The sequence below is a fragment of the Penaeus vannamei genome, chromosome 35 (genome assembly GCF_042767895.1).
Source record: "Penaeus vannamei isolate JL-2024 chromosome 35, ASM4276789v1, whole genome shotgun sequence".
In the NCBI taxonomy this organism is placed as follows: domain Eukaryota; kingdom Metazoa; phylum Arthropoda; class Malacostraca; order Decapoda; family Penaeidae; genus Penaeus; species Penaeus vannamei.
In genome coordinates, this window is record NC_091583.1 from 18,152,015 (window position 1) to 18,164,514 (window position 12,500).

The following is a 12,500-nucleotide window of genomic DNA, read 5'->3' on the forward strand; positions in this document are numbered from 1 at the left end:
AACGACAGAAGATCAGAATAAATCGAGAGAGAGACAGAAAGAGAGAGAGAATAAGAGCAAGAGAGAGCGAGAGCACACGAGAGTTAGAGTCCCGTTGTTTTTGCCAAGGGAAAGGCGTTTTTCGTCGGTCAGGCTGTCTTTCCTGTGAAATTCCGCTGCTGCAAGTCGCTAAAGCCCCTAAACTTTAGCCGCCGTCTCGAAATTGGAAGAGGAGAGTTATGAGTTTTTTTTTTTTTTTTTTTTTTTTTTTTTTTTTTTTTTTTTTTTTTTTTTTTTTTTTTTTAGGGGTGGGTGGAGGGTAGAGAGAGGGGGGGGGAGTAGAAAGCGGAGTTGAAAGAAAGAAGGGGAGGGAGGGGGGATAAGGAATAAAAGGGTTGAGATGTAGAAATGTAGGCTAATTACGATTCTAATTAAGGACTGGTATGACGGTTCACTCGTGAATTTTATTAACAAATGGCTTGGGTCACATAATCTATTTTATGTCTTATGTTCTTCTTATTGTATAATCTATAAATACGTAACCTTAGAACGAAGACAACACTTTTTCCCAAACGTGATACTTTAATACTGAAATATATCTCCTTATCCATCATTCTCTAATGTTTACGAAAATCAGCTGATCGGCTAGCTTCCCGAAACAGCTGATCTTGAATTAAAGTAAAATATCCTTTGGCGTCTCAACTTTTGTGATCAATAGCTTTTTTTTCTTATAATATTCTTCTATTTATTTCTCGGTTATGTTTTCTAGGGATAATAGGCATATGTGTGTCGCTGGTAATAATAATAACAAGCTGGAAACAAGGGTAAGATATATTAAGCCTTTGAGATTGGTGATGGCCGTGGGGGTACATTTATTAGTACAATGCGCATTATATATGTCGTATGTTCTTGTGTCGTTAGTTTCTCTACTTCTCCTGTTGGTTTGTTTTTGTTTATTATATTTATGTATAGTATTTCGTTCGGTTTAGTATCTTGTAATATTTTTTATTTATTTTTCTTTTTTATATATTTGTTGTTCGATTGCCTTTTGTCATCTGAAACCTTTTGGTCGATTTTCTTTAAATTAGAAAGAAAATCTCCCTCGAATTGTAAATGTGTCATTTATCTGGAATTCTATGAGACTTTTCTTAACAATTGCAAACATATACGGAGCGTATTTCATTTATTTGAAGCAAACGAAGGCAATCGGACGAGTCGCCGTGCATATCGCACCTCGACGCCATGACAGAAACACTCGGAAGTCCTGAGAATTATTTATCGAATTTTCATTACCACAACAGAGCTTCAGTGGATAAAAAAACATGACACTAATTAGGCTAGAGTAAGAGGAGCAGATACGAGTGAAAAAATGGAGGAAATAATCAAAACAAAGACATTTGTAGACTCTCTTCTAAAGCGGGAAATGTGTGCGCCGAACGACCGTCACATGTTCCCCCCGCGCGGCTGTTCTGGCCGGGGTCCAACCTCCCCACTACCGCCACCGCCCTTCTCCTCCCTCCCCTTCCCCCTTACCCTAACCTAAGCCCCCCTCCGCCCCTCCTACCTCCTCCTCCTACCCCACTTCCCCCCTCCCCCTTGCCCTAACCTAAGCCCCCCCTCCGCCCCTAATACCACCTCCCCCTACCCTCCTCCCCCCTCCCTCCTCCCCCGGCCCAGCTGCTGCGTCGCATGCCAAGGTTTCCCCGACACACCAAGAAAACTCGGGTGTTTGCTCTCGTATATGTGAGGGTCATTAATTAGATTATTATCGTGTTGGTATTGTATATTGTCCTATTTTTTCCCTCGATTAAATATTTACTTTGATCTTAATTACGCATTGGATATGGAAATAGAAATGGCTGAGGCGTGATTCTTTCGTCTTTCTCTTGTCTCTTGGAGTATTATTCTCAACTTCATTCCACCTCATTTGCATATCTTCCTCACGGTGATAATAATGAGCCTTCGGACGTTGACCGAATCCAATCTACTTCCCTAATCCCGTTTTTTCTTTTCTCTTCTTTTTCATTCTTCCTTTTTTCTTCCCCTCTCTTCTTTTTCATTCTTCCTTTTTTCTTCCCCTCTTTTCGTTTCCATTCAATTAATCGAGAGTTGTTGCTCTGTCTCTTTCCTTCGCTTTCCCTAGACTCGGAGGATAGAAAAAAAAAATAACGAAGACATGAAACAAAGAACAGCATCGCGACCCATAGATGAAATCAATAGAAAAGCTCCCTTTAGTATCAGCCACTTGCCGGATACGTCTTCGAAAGAAAGAGAGAAAGAGGAAGGAAGCGAGAGAGAGAGAGAAAGAAGAAGGAAGAGAGAAAGAAGAAGGAAGAGACAGAGAAAAAGAATAAGGAAGAAAGAGAGAAAGAAGAAGGAAGAGAGAGAGAGAGAAAGAAAGAAGAAGGAAGAGAGAGAGAGAGAAAGAAAGAAGAAGGAAGAGAGAGAGAAGGAGGGAGGGAAGGAAAGAGAGAGAGAGGATGGGAAGCGAGAGAGAGAGAAAGAGAGATCATGATAACAGCTTCCCCTTTTATTTCCAATTTTCAAGCTGGTCGACGTGTTATTCTCACCGTGTTATTCGAAAATTGTTATTTCCTCTCTCTCTCTCACGTGTTCATTCGTTCGATGTGTAATTATCGATAAGGAGAAAATTATCTAAAAAAAAGGAGGTGAGAAGGATGATAAAAGCGAGAAACAGAGGAAGGAGGAGGATGGAAGAACTGTAAATAGTATTGATCAGTGAGAAGTAAAAGTTTTGACTGTTGAGGTCCAGTGTCGAATGAGATGGCGAAGGGGCGGGGCAGATGGGCGGGGGAAGGAAGGTGGGCGGGGAAGGGGGCATAGCAACCGCTCCTCCCTCCCCCTCTTTCTCCCTCTTTCTCCCTCTTTCTCCCTCTTTCTCCCTCTTTTCCCCTCTTTTTTATCCTTTAAAGAAAAGGGAAGAGAAAAAATAACGAAAAAATGGGCAAAAAATAGTAGAAAGAAGGCAAATACAAATGGAATTGAAAATAGTATGGAGAGAATATTCCAACCTGCCTCCCCCCCCCTTTCTCCTTCTCTCTGTCCTTTCTAATCCCTTAAAAAAGGACATAAAATTGAGAAGACAGAGACAAATAAAGTAGATATGAGGGAAAAAAAGATAAAAATGAAAATAGTATAGGACAAGAAATGGACAAAAAAGTAGAAAAAAGGAAGAAAAACAAATAAAAATTAAAATAGTATGGAAGAAGAAAGGGACAAAAAGCAGAAAGGAGGAAGAAAAAAAAGATAGAAATGAAAATAGTATGGAACAAATATACCAACCTGTCTCACTTCGCCATATTGATTTCCGTTGCATTGTCATAAACGAAATGAAAGAGAGAGAGAGAAAAAAAGAGATAATCATCAGAAAAGAAACTGAATTACATATCATTTGAGAAACGTCTTATGAAAGCAGAACGAGACGAAGGAAGGAAATAGACATAACAACCGCTGACTGGATCATGAGGTTCGACTTTCTTAGAAGACGGAATGATTGGCTAATGACAGGGCAGTTTGGTCATGCTGTGTGTTGACATTGAAGACCTTGGGCAGCGCAGAGGAGGTCCTGGTACTGTCCTTCGTGTACAGGCTTGGTAGGTCTGTGCATGTCGTGTTTTTTTTTTTTTTTTTTTTTTTGGGGGGGGGGGAGGATGCACATGCGCGTTGGTTTTTGGGAAATGAGTTGGCAAAGTCGTAGTACTTTTCAGAAAAAAAAATATTCTGTCAAGTGTCGAAATGTTTGTTGTTATTTTTTAGAGATTGATTTCTGAAAATTTTATTTTTCGAAAGGAAAGGATTTCTTTCTCATATAATTTTTTTAGGAAAATATTCTGCATTATTGATAAAAGAGAACCATAGCTTTCTCCAGCAAAAAAATATGAAAGTAGATATATGTGTATATAAATAAATTAAAAGAAAACACTCAGTAAAGACACCATGTTATCGAGAATAGCGTTGAAGATACTAGACGAGGCTTTCCTTAACCCCACCCAAAGCCCCCCCCCCAACTTCTCCCCCTCCCCCTCAACCCCCCATCTTCTCCTTTCCCCTCAACACCCCATCCTTCCCCCATCTTCCTCCCTCCCCCTCAATCCTTCACCCCCATCTCCACCCTCCCCCTCAACCCCCCAACTCCACCCTCCCCCTCAACCCTCCCTCAACCCCCCCATCTTCTCCTTTCCGCTCAACCCCCCCCCCCAACTCCACCCTACCCCTCAACTGTCCCCCAACTCGACCCTCCCCCTCACCCCCCCTCCACCCCCAAAGAACCAGGCGAGGTTGCTGCCACCCCTAAATATAGAGCAGCGAGTGAGTTACATGTGTTTCTTGTTGTGGCGAGAGAAAGTGTTCGTAGCCTATACATCTTGCATGCGAGAGGGTAATGGTAGGTTGGGTCAGCTGTGGTTCTGGTTACAGCTTATCATAATGGCTCTAACACAGCCGCCGACAAAATGTTTTATTTCGGAGATGCTTGTTGGGGAGAAGAAAGAGAGAGAGATGGATTTTTTTTTTCTTTTTTTTTTTGAGGATGGCTTGTGTGTGCTTGTCTGTGTGTGTCTGTGTTTGTGTGTGTGTGATGCGTGTGTTTGATCTTTTATCTTTTCTCTTTCATTTTGTCTTTTATCTAAGGTTTCTTTTATATCATTTTCCTTCACCTTATCTCTTCAATTTCTCTTACCCTTTCGTATCGCAAACAACTGCATCATCGCTTATCATCCTGTAGTTAAATGAAAATAAATAAATAAATGAATCAATAATAGATAAATAAATAAAATTAAATAAAATAATTAATAAAGATAAATTAAATGAAAATGAATAAATATATGAATTAATAATAGATAAATAAATAAAATGAATAAATAAATGAATTGATATCAACATTTAAATCGGTTGCGAGCCATAGTTCAGGTATCCGAACGAAGAAAAAAATATCAACAGTGACTTTCAAAAGATAGTGCGTGGCGTCCATCAAAGGCATATTAGGAAGGTCTGTGAATAAGAGAAAGAGAGAAAGGGGGGAAGGAAGAGAGAAAAGGAGAAAGAGAGTGAGAGAGAGAGAAAGGAAGAGACAGAGAGGCTTGTATCTGTCTATCTATCTCTCTATCTGTCTATTTACCTATTTCTCTATCTATCTGTCTGTCTATCTACCCATATATTGTTCTTTCTTTCTCTCTTTCTCTCCCTTTTTTCTTCGTCTGCTCTTTTCCTGTCCTTCCTTCTTTCACACAGTGACATTTCCCGACTTAAAGATTTCCTTCTCTTTCTCTTCCTTTACTTTATTTTGGTCCTTTCGCCCCCCTTCCTCTTCTCTCATCACCCTTTTCCTCGCTTCTATTTCCCCGTCCTCTAATTCCCCTTCGTTTCCCTTCCTCTTCTCTCATCTCATCTCTCTTCTCCCTCTCTTCTTCTCCTCACCTCCCCTCCTCTCCCTTTCCTTCCTCCCCCTCTCCTCGCCCCCTCGACTCTCTTTCTCTCCCTTTCCTCTTCTCTCATCTCCTTTCCTCCCCCTCATTTCTTCCCCTGATCTGCCCTCCTCTCCCCTCTCCTCACCCCTCTACTCACCCCCTCATCACCCCTCCTCTCTCCCCCTCTCCTCACCCCTCCTCTCCCCTCCACTCCCCTCTCCTCGTCCCCTCTACTCACCCCCTCCTCCCCCCTCCACTCCCCTCTCCTCACCCCTCCTCTCCCCTCTCCTCGTCCCCCTCTCCCCTCTCCTCACCCCTCCTCTCCCCTCCACTCCCCTCTCCTCACCCCTCCTCTCCCCTCTCCTCGTCCCCTCACATCGCACCGACAGCCTCTTTCAGTTCTTCGTGCCAGAGTTTCGAGTCAAGAGCTCTTGGCTTGACAGACGAAACAGACTCGCAGATTACCCTCAGACACACTCTCCCCTTCTCCCCTCTGCCCTGTCATCCCTCCCTCCGCCCCCATTCCCTCCCTGCTTCTCCCTCTCCCTCCCTTCTCCTCTTCTCCTCCTCAGTCCCCCATTCCTCCTTTCTTCTCTACCTTCTTCCCTCCTCCTCTCCCCATCCTTCCTTCCTTCTCCCCCAGACTCTTGCTTCTCTTCCCTCCCTCCTCCCTTCTCTCCTCCCTATTCCTTCCCTTCTTCTCCTCCTCCCCCATCCCCCTCCTCCTCCTCCATCCCTTCCCATTTCTTCCCTCCTCCTTCTCTTCGCCCCATCCCCCCATCCCCCTCTCCCACCCCCTCCCCCTCTACTACCGGCCCGGTGTCTCGAGAGTGTGTTCCTTTGGGGTTCTTTTTTGTTTTATTTCTTTCTCTTCTTTCGCTCGGTGTTCTTTATTTTATCATTTTCTTCCTTAATCTCCTATTCTAGTATTTGCTTTTTTATTTCTTTTTTTATTATTCTTATACCTTAATCTTATTCCTCTCTTCTTATTTTTCCCTTTTTGTCTTTTTTTCACCTTTCTCTTATTCTTTGTTTCCTATTCTACTCTTTTACAATTATTTCCTTTTATTCCCCTTTTTACCTTTTTATTCATCTTTGTATCCATCTTTTTTCATTCCTTTTCTCTTGCTCTTGTCTTCTTCTCTCTTCTTCTAATTTCTCCTTCTCCCTTATCTCTCTGCTCTTTCTTTTTCTTCTCCAGACCTTCACCCTATCCTTAATTAGTTTGTTCTTGTTTTCATACAATTTCATTTTTTTCTTTCCCTCTTCTCTCATTTCGTACTTCTTTCTTTCTTTCTTTTTTTCCCTCCTCTTTGTCTTCTTTCTTATAGCCTCCATCTCCCAACATCCTTTTATTTACATTAGTTCCCCGCGCAGTGTTTTCTCATCCTCTGAAATCGTTTTATATATTTTATCTATATATTTCCTTGGTGGACTAATTATTTCATGTTTGATTTTTTTTATAATATGATTTTATTTCTAATATATTTTTTTCAATGTGCATATCTATTTTTTTCTAATATGATTTTTTTCTATATGTATATCTAAAGTAAGAGGATCTGCAAGATATATTTCAAGTATAATTATATCATTTTATTTACCTAGAGAATTAAGTCTTCTTTAAAACGAAATGATAAGTTCTAGAGGAAAATAATGATGAGAGTAATGATTGAAATAGCGGTTAAATAATTTTATTTAAGTAGCCGAATGGAAGGTTCTAAATGCAGTGAATATAACAAATATCATTAAGTACAATCTATCATAGGTATTCTAAAATCTCATACGAATTGTCTTAAATTCAATACGACACAGAATTTACCAAAAAAAAAATAAGTTAGAAAAAAATATTTCTCCAAACGCAAGGCCACACAATCAATTAATCCCTACAAATAATACAAACATATTACAAACTAACCGCATAATCGCAAAAGTTTCTAAATGAAGCAATTCTAATTTTAAAAAAACGAAGGTAAGAAGATCCGAGACCGAAAAAAAGGAAAGAGACAAAGAGCAGAAAAGCCTCTGGAAGCGCGGGCTCCTCAAACGTGCAAACTACTGTGAAAATACTTCTCCAGGAATCCCCCAGAGCTCACAATGCGAGTCATAGCGTGAAGCGAAGCCAAACACGGAATGAGTTTAACCAACGAGCATTACAAAGGAGACAAACACATATCGGTTACACTCGCCGGTGGAGAGCGCGAAACACACTCAAGTTTAAACAGTCGTATTGTTCCCCAGTCTCGTCCGGGCCGGCTGCGGTGATGGATGTCGGACGAGGGAACATGACTATCAGTATATTTCTTGTATTTCTCAAGGATTCTTGTTTAAGTATCTAATTTAAATGACCTCAATGACTTTTTGGCGTTGATTTAAATGTGTGTGGTTTGGAGGGGGGTGGGGGTGGGGTGGGGGGTTCTTCGTGTGGACTTGCCGCTTTTGTCGGTATTCGTAGAGGGGTGTGGAGGGGAGGGGGGGGTGGGGGCAGTGTCTGTCTGTCTGTCTGTCTACCGGGCTGGCTGGCTGCCTTGGATGGTTGGTTGGGGGTTTGGCCTCTATGTGTTTGTGTCAGTTTGAGTGTGTGTGTGTCTGTGTGTGGTCATTAATGTATATTTGATTGCATATGTGCATATATGACTGTCCTGGAGAGACAGTTTTCACAGCATGACGCAGCATATTTTTTGTCTCGGTGTTATCGTGTTTGCCTTTATTCCCGCCTGCTCTAACGCGCCCTTCTCTCCGCAGCGCCCAAGACGGACTACGGCGGCTTCGGCGGCGGGACGGGACGCACCAACTTCACCACCAAGCAGCTGACGGAGCTCGAGAAGGAATTCCACTTCAACAAGTACCTGACGCGCGCGCGGCGCATCGAGATCGCGTCGGCGCTTCAGCTCAACGAGACGCAGGTCAAGATCTGGTTCCAGAACCGCCGCATGAAGCAGAAGAAGCGCATGAAGGAGGGCCTCATCCCCCCCGACCCCCCCACCGTGTCCACCCCGAGCGAGAACAGCAACGACTCCGACTCGACGACCAACACCAGCGGCGGCGCGGGCGGCGGCTCGGGCGGGACCGGCGGCACCACCACCGGCGGCGGCGGCGGCGGCGGCGTGACCACCAAGCCCGAGTCGCCGGGCTCCGTGGGCGGCGGCACCAGCGCCTCCCAGCCCCTGCAGGTGCCCACGAGCGCCAGCAAGCCCAAAACGCAGGCGCTGCCCGCCACCACCCAGAGCCCCTCGTAAGGGCGCCCTTGGGCCTCGGGTCCGAATGAGCTTTAACCCCGAGCCTCGCCGTGGGCGGTGGCAGGGTGAGGGCGGCGCCCGCGGCGGCCCCCGAGGGCCTGCCGCCGGGTTTGCCAAACGTTCTCAGGGTTCCTCTTATCATAGCCGGCAGTCGCGTCGTCGGGCCGCCCGCGGCTCCTTGTACCAGTGTCAGACGCACACCACTGCAGCAGAAGGCGGCACCTCCCGCCGCCCGCCTCCTCGACACGCCCACGCGCCCGCCAGGCCCTCGCCGGGCCAGCGGGGGCGCGGGGCGCCCGAGAGGGCCTGCCGTCGATCGCGGAACCGAACCTTGTGATGCAACGCGTGCAACTCTCTCTCGCAACGTCTCTTCTTCGCGTCCTGAGCGCCGGCGCCCCGGGCCCCGCGCGGCGCCCGGCGAAGGGGCTGCAGGTGCGGCCCCGGGAGATGCGGCGGCGAAGGGCGCGCCCCGGGGGTCCGCCTGGGCTACCTTGTCACTGATCCTGTCGGGCCTGTGGGACCTGCAGGAGTGGCTGCAGGACCTCTCGGCTTCTAGCGACGTCACGGCGGTGGCTGTCATCATCACTCTTCTAGCTCAGGGAATTTGATCACTTCATGCTGCAGCCTTTCACGCTGGCCCTTGCCGGCGGGGCTCCCTCGAGCGCGCGCGCGCCCGGAGGAGCCGCGCCGCAGGAGGTCAACCTCATCGGCCTCTCTTCATCGGACTTCTTCTGGGATGAAAGTCGTTTTTTATTTTGTCAATCTTTTTTTATTTCATTTGACTTCCTGGCTTGAGCTTCGAGGCTTATTTTTGAATGTTAGAAAAGAAAAAACAAACGAAAGTGACAATGCGGAGGCGACCCCGGCTTTCCCAGGCTTCACGTGCAATATTCTTTCTGTGGGAAGGTTGTGGTGTCTTGAATATGGTGACATGAGGATTAGTTGAAAGTGTAATGTATGTAGTGATGGATGTGTATATATTATATAAATATATTTTTCTGGTAAACATACCATATTGTCCGCATTGTTGGCTGCAATAGGGATGTCCCCTTTCAATGCTATGTAATAAGTTAAGTATATTATTTTATTTTTTCGTCATTTTCTAATAAAAAAAAATCATTTTCACGGATATTATTGCATCTGATGTCGATCATTCACTGGGAATCCATCATGCATTATTAAACCTTTACATTTGAGATGCCAGTCATCACAAACTGAGGAAAATAAGTTATTTAATTTAGCGTCATCACACTTTTAGAATTCTTAAAAGTGTGATGACAAAAAGATGATCAAAAGGGAGATATTATGATCGCTATATCTTATTAAAATTCATCCTTCAAGTAAAAAAAAAAAAAAAAAAAAATATGGAGGGAGTGGCGTGAAAACCCGAATAATAGTTCACGCAAAATTTTGAAGAAAAAAAATCATACCACAAAAAAAAAATGATAATAATAGAAAAGTTCAGATCATCTTTTTTCTTTTTCTTTTCTTGTTTTCACGGGAAAAATCACAGAAAAAAAACACACCAGATGCCTTTAATATTTATCTAATGACATAAAATGAGCAAGTTTATATCGGGTTTCAATCAAGCTTTTGTTATTTTACATCTGTGTGTGGACAAGTAACATACACTTTGTCAGACATTGATACATTCCACAATCGCTGGTCCTACCCCCCCCCCCCCTCTTTACCCCCAACCCCCTTTTTCAATCACCTTCCCCTCTCCCCCATCTCCCTCCCTCCCTCCCTCCCTCCCCCCCTATTTCTCGTTCATCCCCCTCCCCTTCCCCCCTCCATCCCCTTACCCCCCCCACTTCTCATCCATCCCCCTCCCCCATTCCCTCATTCACTCACGCCATATAAAATGAAGCACATCTAAGGTTTTTAATGGGGTAGGGTTAAGGGTGAGGGAAGGGGGGTTAAGGGAGGGTGGGGGGAAGGGAGGGTATCATTCTCGTTCTATATAATTAGATCTGCAACAATATTACGTCGAGAGATAATGGGGGTCGAGTAATTAACGATAATTCATATAAGCGGATTTTGTCAAATCTTTCTCAGAGGAGAGAAAAATACAGTAATTTTTTTTTCTTCTTGTAAGTTATAATGAACGTTTTATTTTTGCTATATCGTTCCTGTGTGTGTGTCTACTTGTATATATTTTGTATAAAGTATTTCCTGGTAATATTATCACTGAATATGATATTAATATTAATATTAACGATAATCATAAACACAGATGTTTCTAAGAGAAAAAACCCGTTGTGCTTTAAAGATCACTGATGCCAGATAGGTCGTGGTATCTTTCATTTTGCAGGATCATTGTCTCACTTGCGGCAACGCTTGGTGGTTTTATATATTGTAATATATTTGTTTGTTTTTATTTGGCATCACATAACGCTCTTTGGAATACACTTCTTTGTGTCTTCTGGCTGTCGTTTCCTGTGTCTTTGACTTTGCGTCTTGTCTGCGTGCTGTCCGGAATTTTGAGTTTTGTCTCTGTTCTATATCTATTTATTCTTCTTTTTCTTATTCTTATTCTTCCGCTTCTTCCTCTTCTGTTTCTTCGGCTGCATCTTTTCTTCCTCTCCTTCTAAAACCTTACTTCTCCTTTTCTTTGTTTTCCTTCTCTCCTACTTCTTCTTCCCCTTCTCCTTCTTTTCCCCCTCTCCTCCTCCTTCTTCCTCTTCTTCCTCTCCTTCCTCATCCTCATCATCCTTCGCCTCTCCCCTCATTCTTCCCCCATCATCTTCTTCCTCTCCATCGCATCTCTCCGTTTCCGCCTCACAAGAACCAACACGGATAACCTGTACATAAACTCCCTTAATCTAAGAAGGCGCAGATATCTCAACGTATACACTAAGATGGGGTGTTGTTTTGTACATAGATCTTTGTAAATTTGTGTTTTTACCATTGTCATTATTATTATTATCATTTCTTCTCCAGCCATATCAGTGTAAATTATACTCTGGAACAATGAGCTTTTCAATAAAGTACATATTGAATATCCTGTCTGTTTTACTCTCTTTTGCAACCCGGATTTAGCACGTCGTTGAATCGCAAAAATGCAAATTAGTGTGAAGTGATATAAAGATAATGATCAAACATGGAAACGTTAAATCGCAATTTTTTTTATTAGTGTGAAAAGTGTGAGATAATTGTAAAAACATTGAAAGAAATTATACAAAATAGATGAAGATAACAAATAACCAATAATTATCTCTTCCCATCCTCCTTGTTCTGAATATACAAGAAAAAAAAGAGAAAAATGGAAGAACGAGTAAATATAAAAATAAAAAAAAACATACACACAATATTAAAAACATAATGATATAAATTCAGTGATGAAAATAATGAAACAAATAATAAGAATAAGAATAAGAATAAAAAGAATTATCATGGTAGTAGTAGAAGCAGTAATAATGATAACAAAGATCACATCAATAATAACAATTTTAATATTGATAATATACACAATAATAACAACAGTACTATTAATGGTAACGATAATAGTAATTATAATGATATTAGTAATAATAATAATGATACTACTACTACTAATAATAATAATAATGATAATAATAATAATAATAATAATAATAATAATAGTAATAATAATAATGATAATGATAATAATAAAAATAACAATAATAATGAAAATGATAACAATAATAACAATAGTAATAACAACAATAATAAATGATAATGGTAATGATTATCATACCAATTATGATAATAAAAACAATAGTAAAATAGTAATGATGATAATGATAATGATGATAATAGTAACGGTAATGATAACAATAATACCAATGGTGATGATAATCACAATCATGATAATAATCATAATGATAATAACTAT

The 12,500-nt window shown here is 42.3% G+C and overlaps 1 protein-coding gene across 1 annotated transcript in view; it reads left to right on the forward strand.

Annotated features, from left to right (window-relative positions):
- Window positions 1–11,645, forward strand: part of lab (labial) — a 65,528-nt gene extending 53,883 nt beyond the window's left edge. Inside the window, exon 2 of the mRNA XM_027357557.2 lies at window positions 8,148–11,645. Within this exon, the coding sequence (XP_027213358.2) occupies window positions 8,148–8,641 (494 nt within the window). The 3' untranslated portion in view covers window positions 8,642–11,645. The remainder of the gene's footprint in view (window positions 1–8,147) is intronic.
- The last annotated feature ends 855 nt before the right edge of the window (window positions 11,646–12,500 follow it).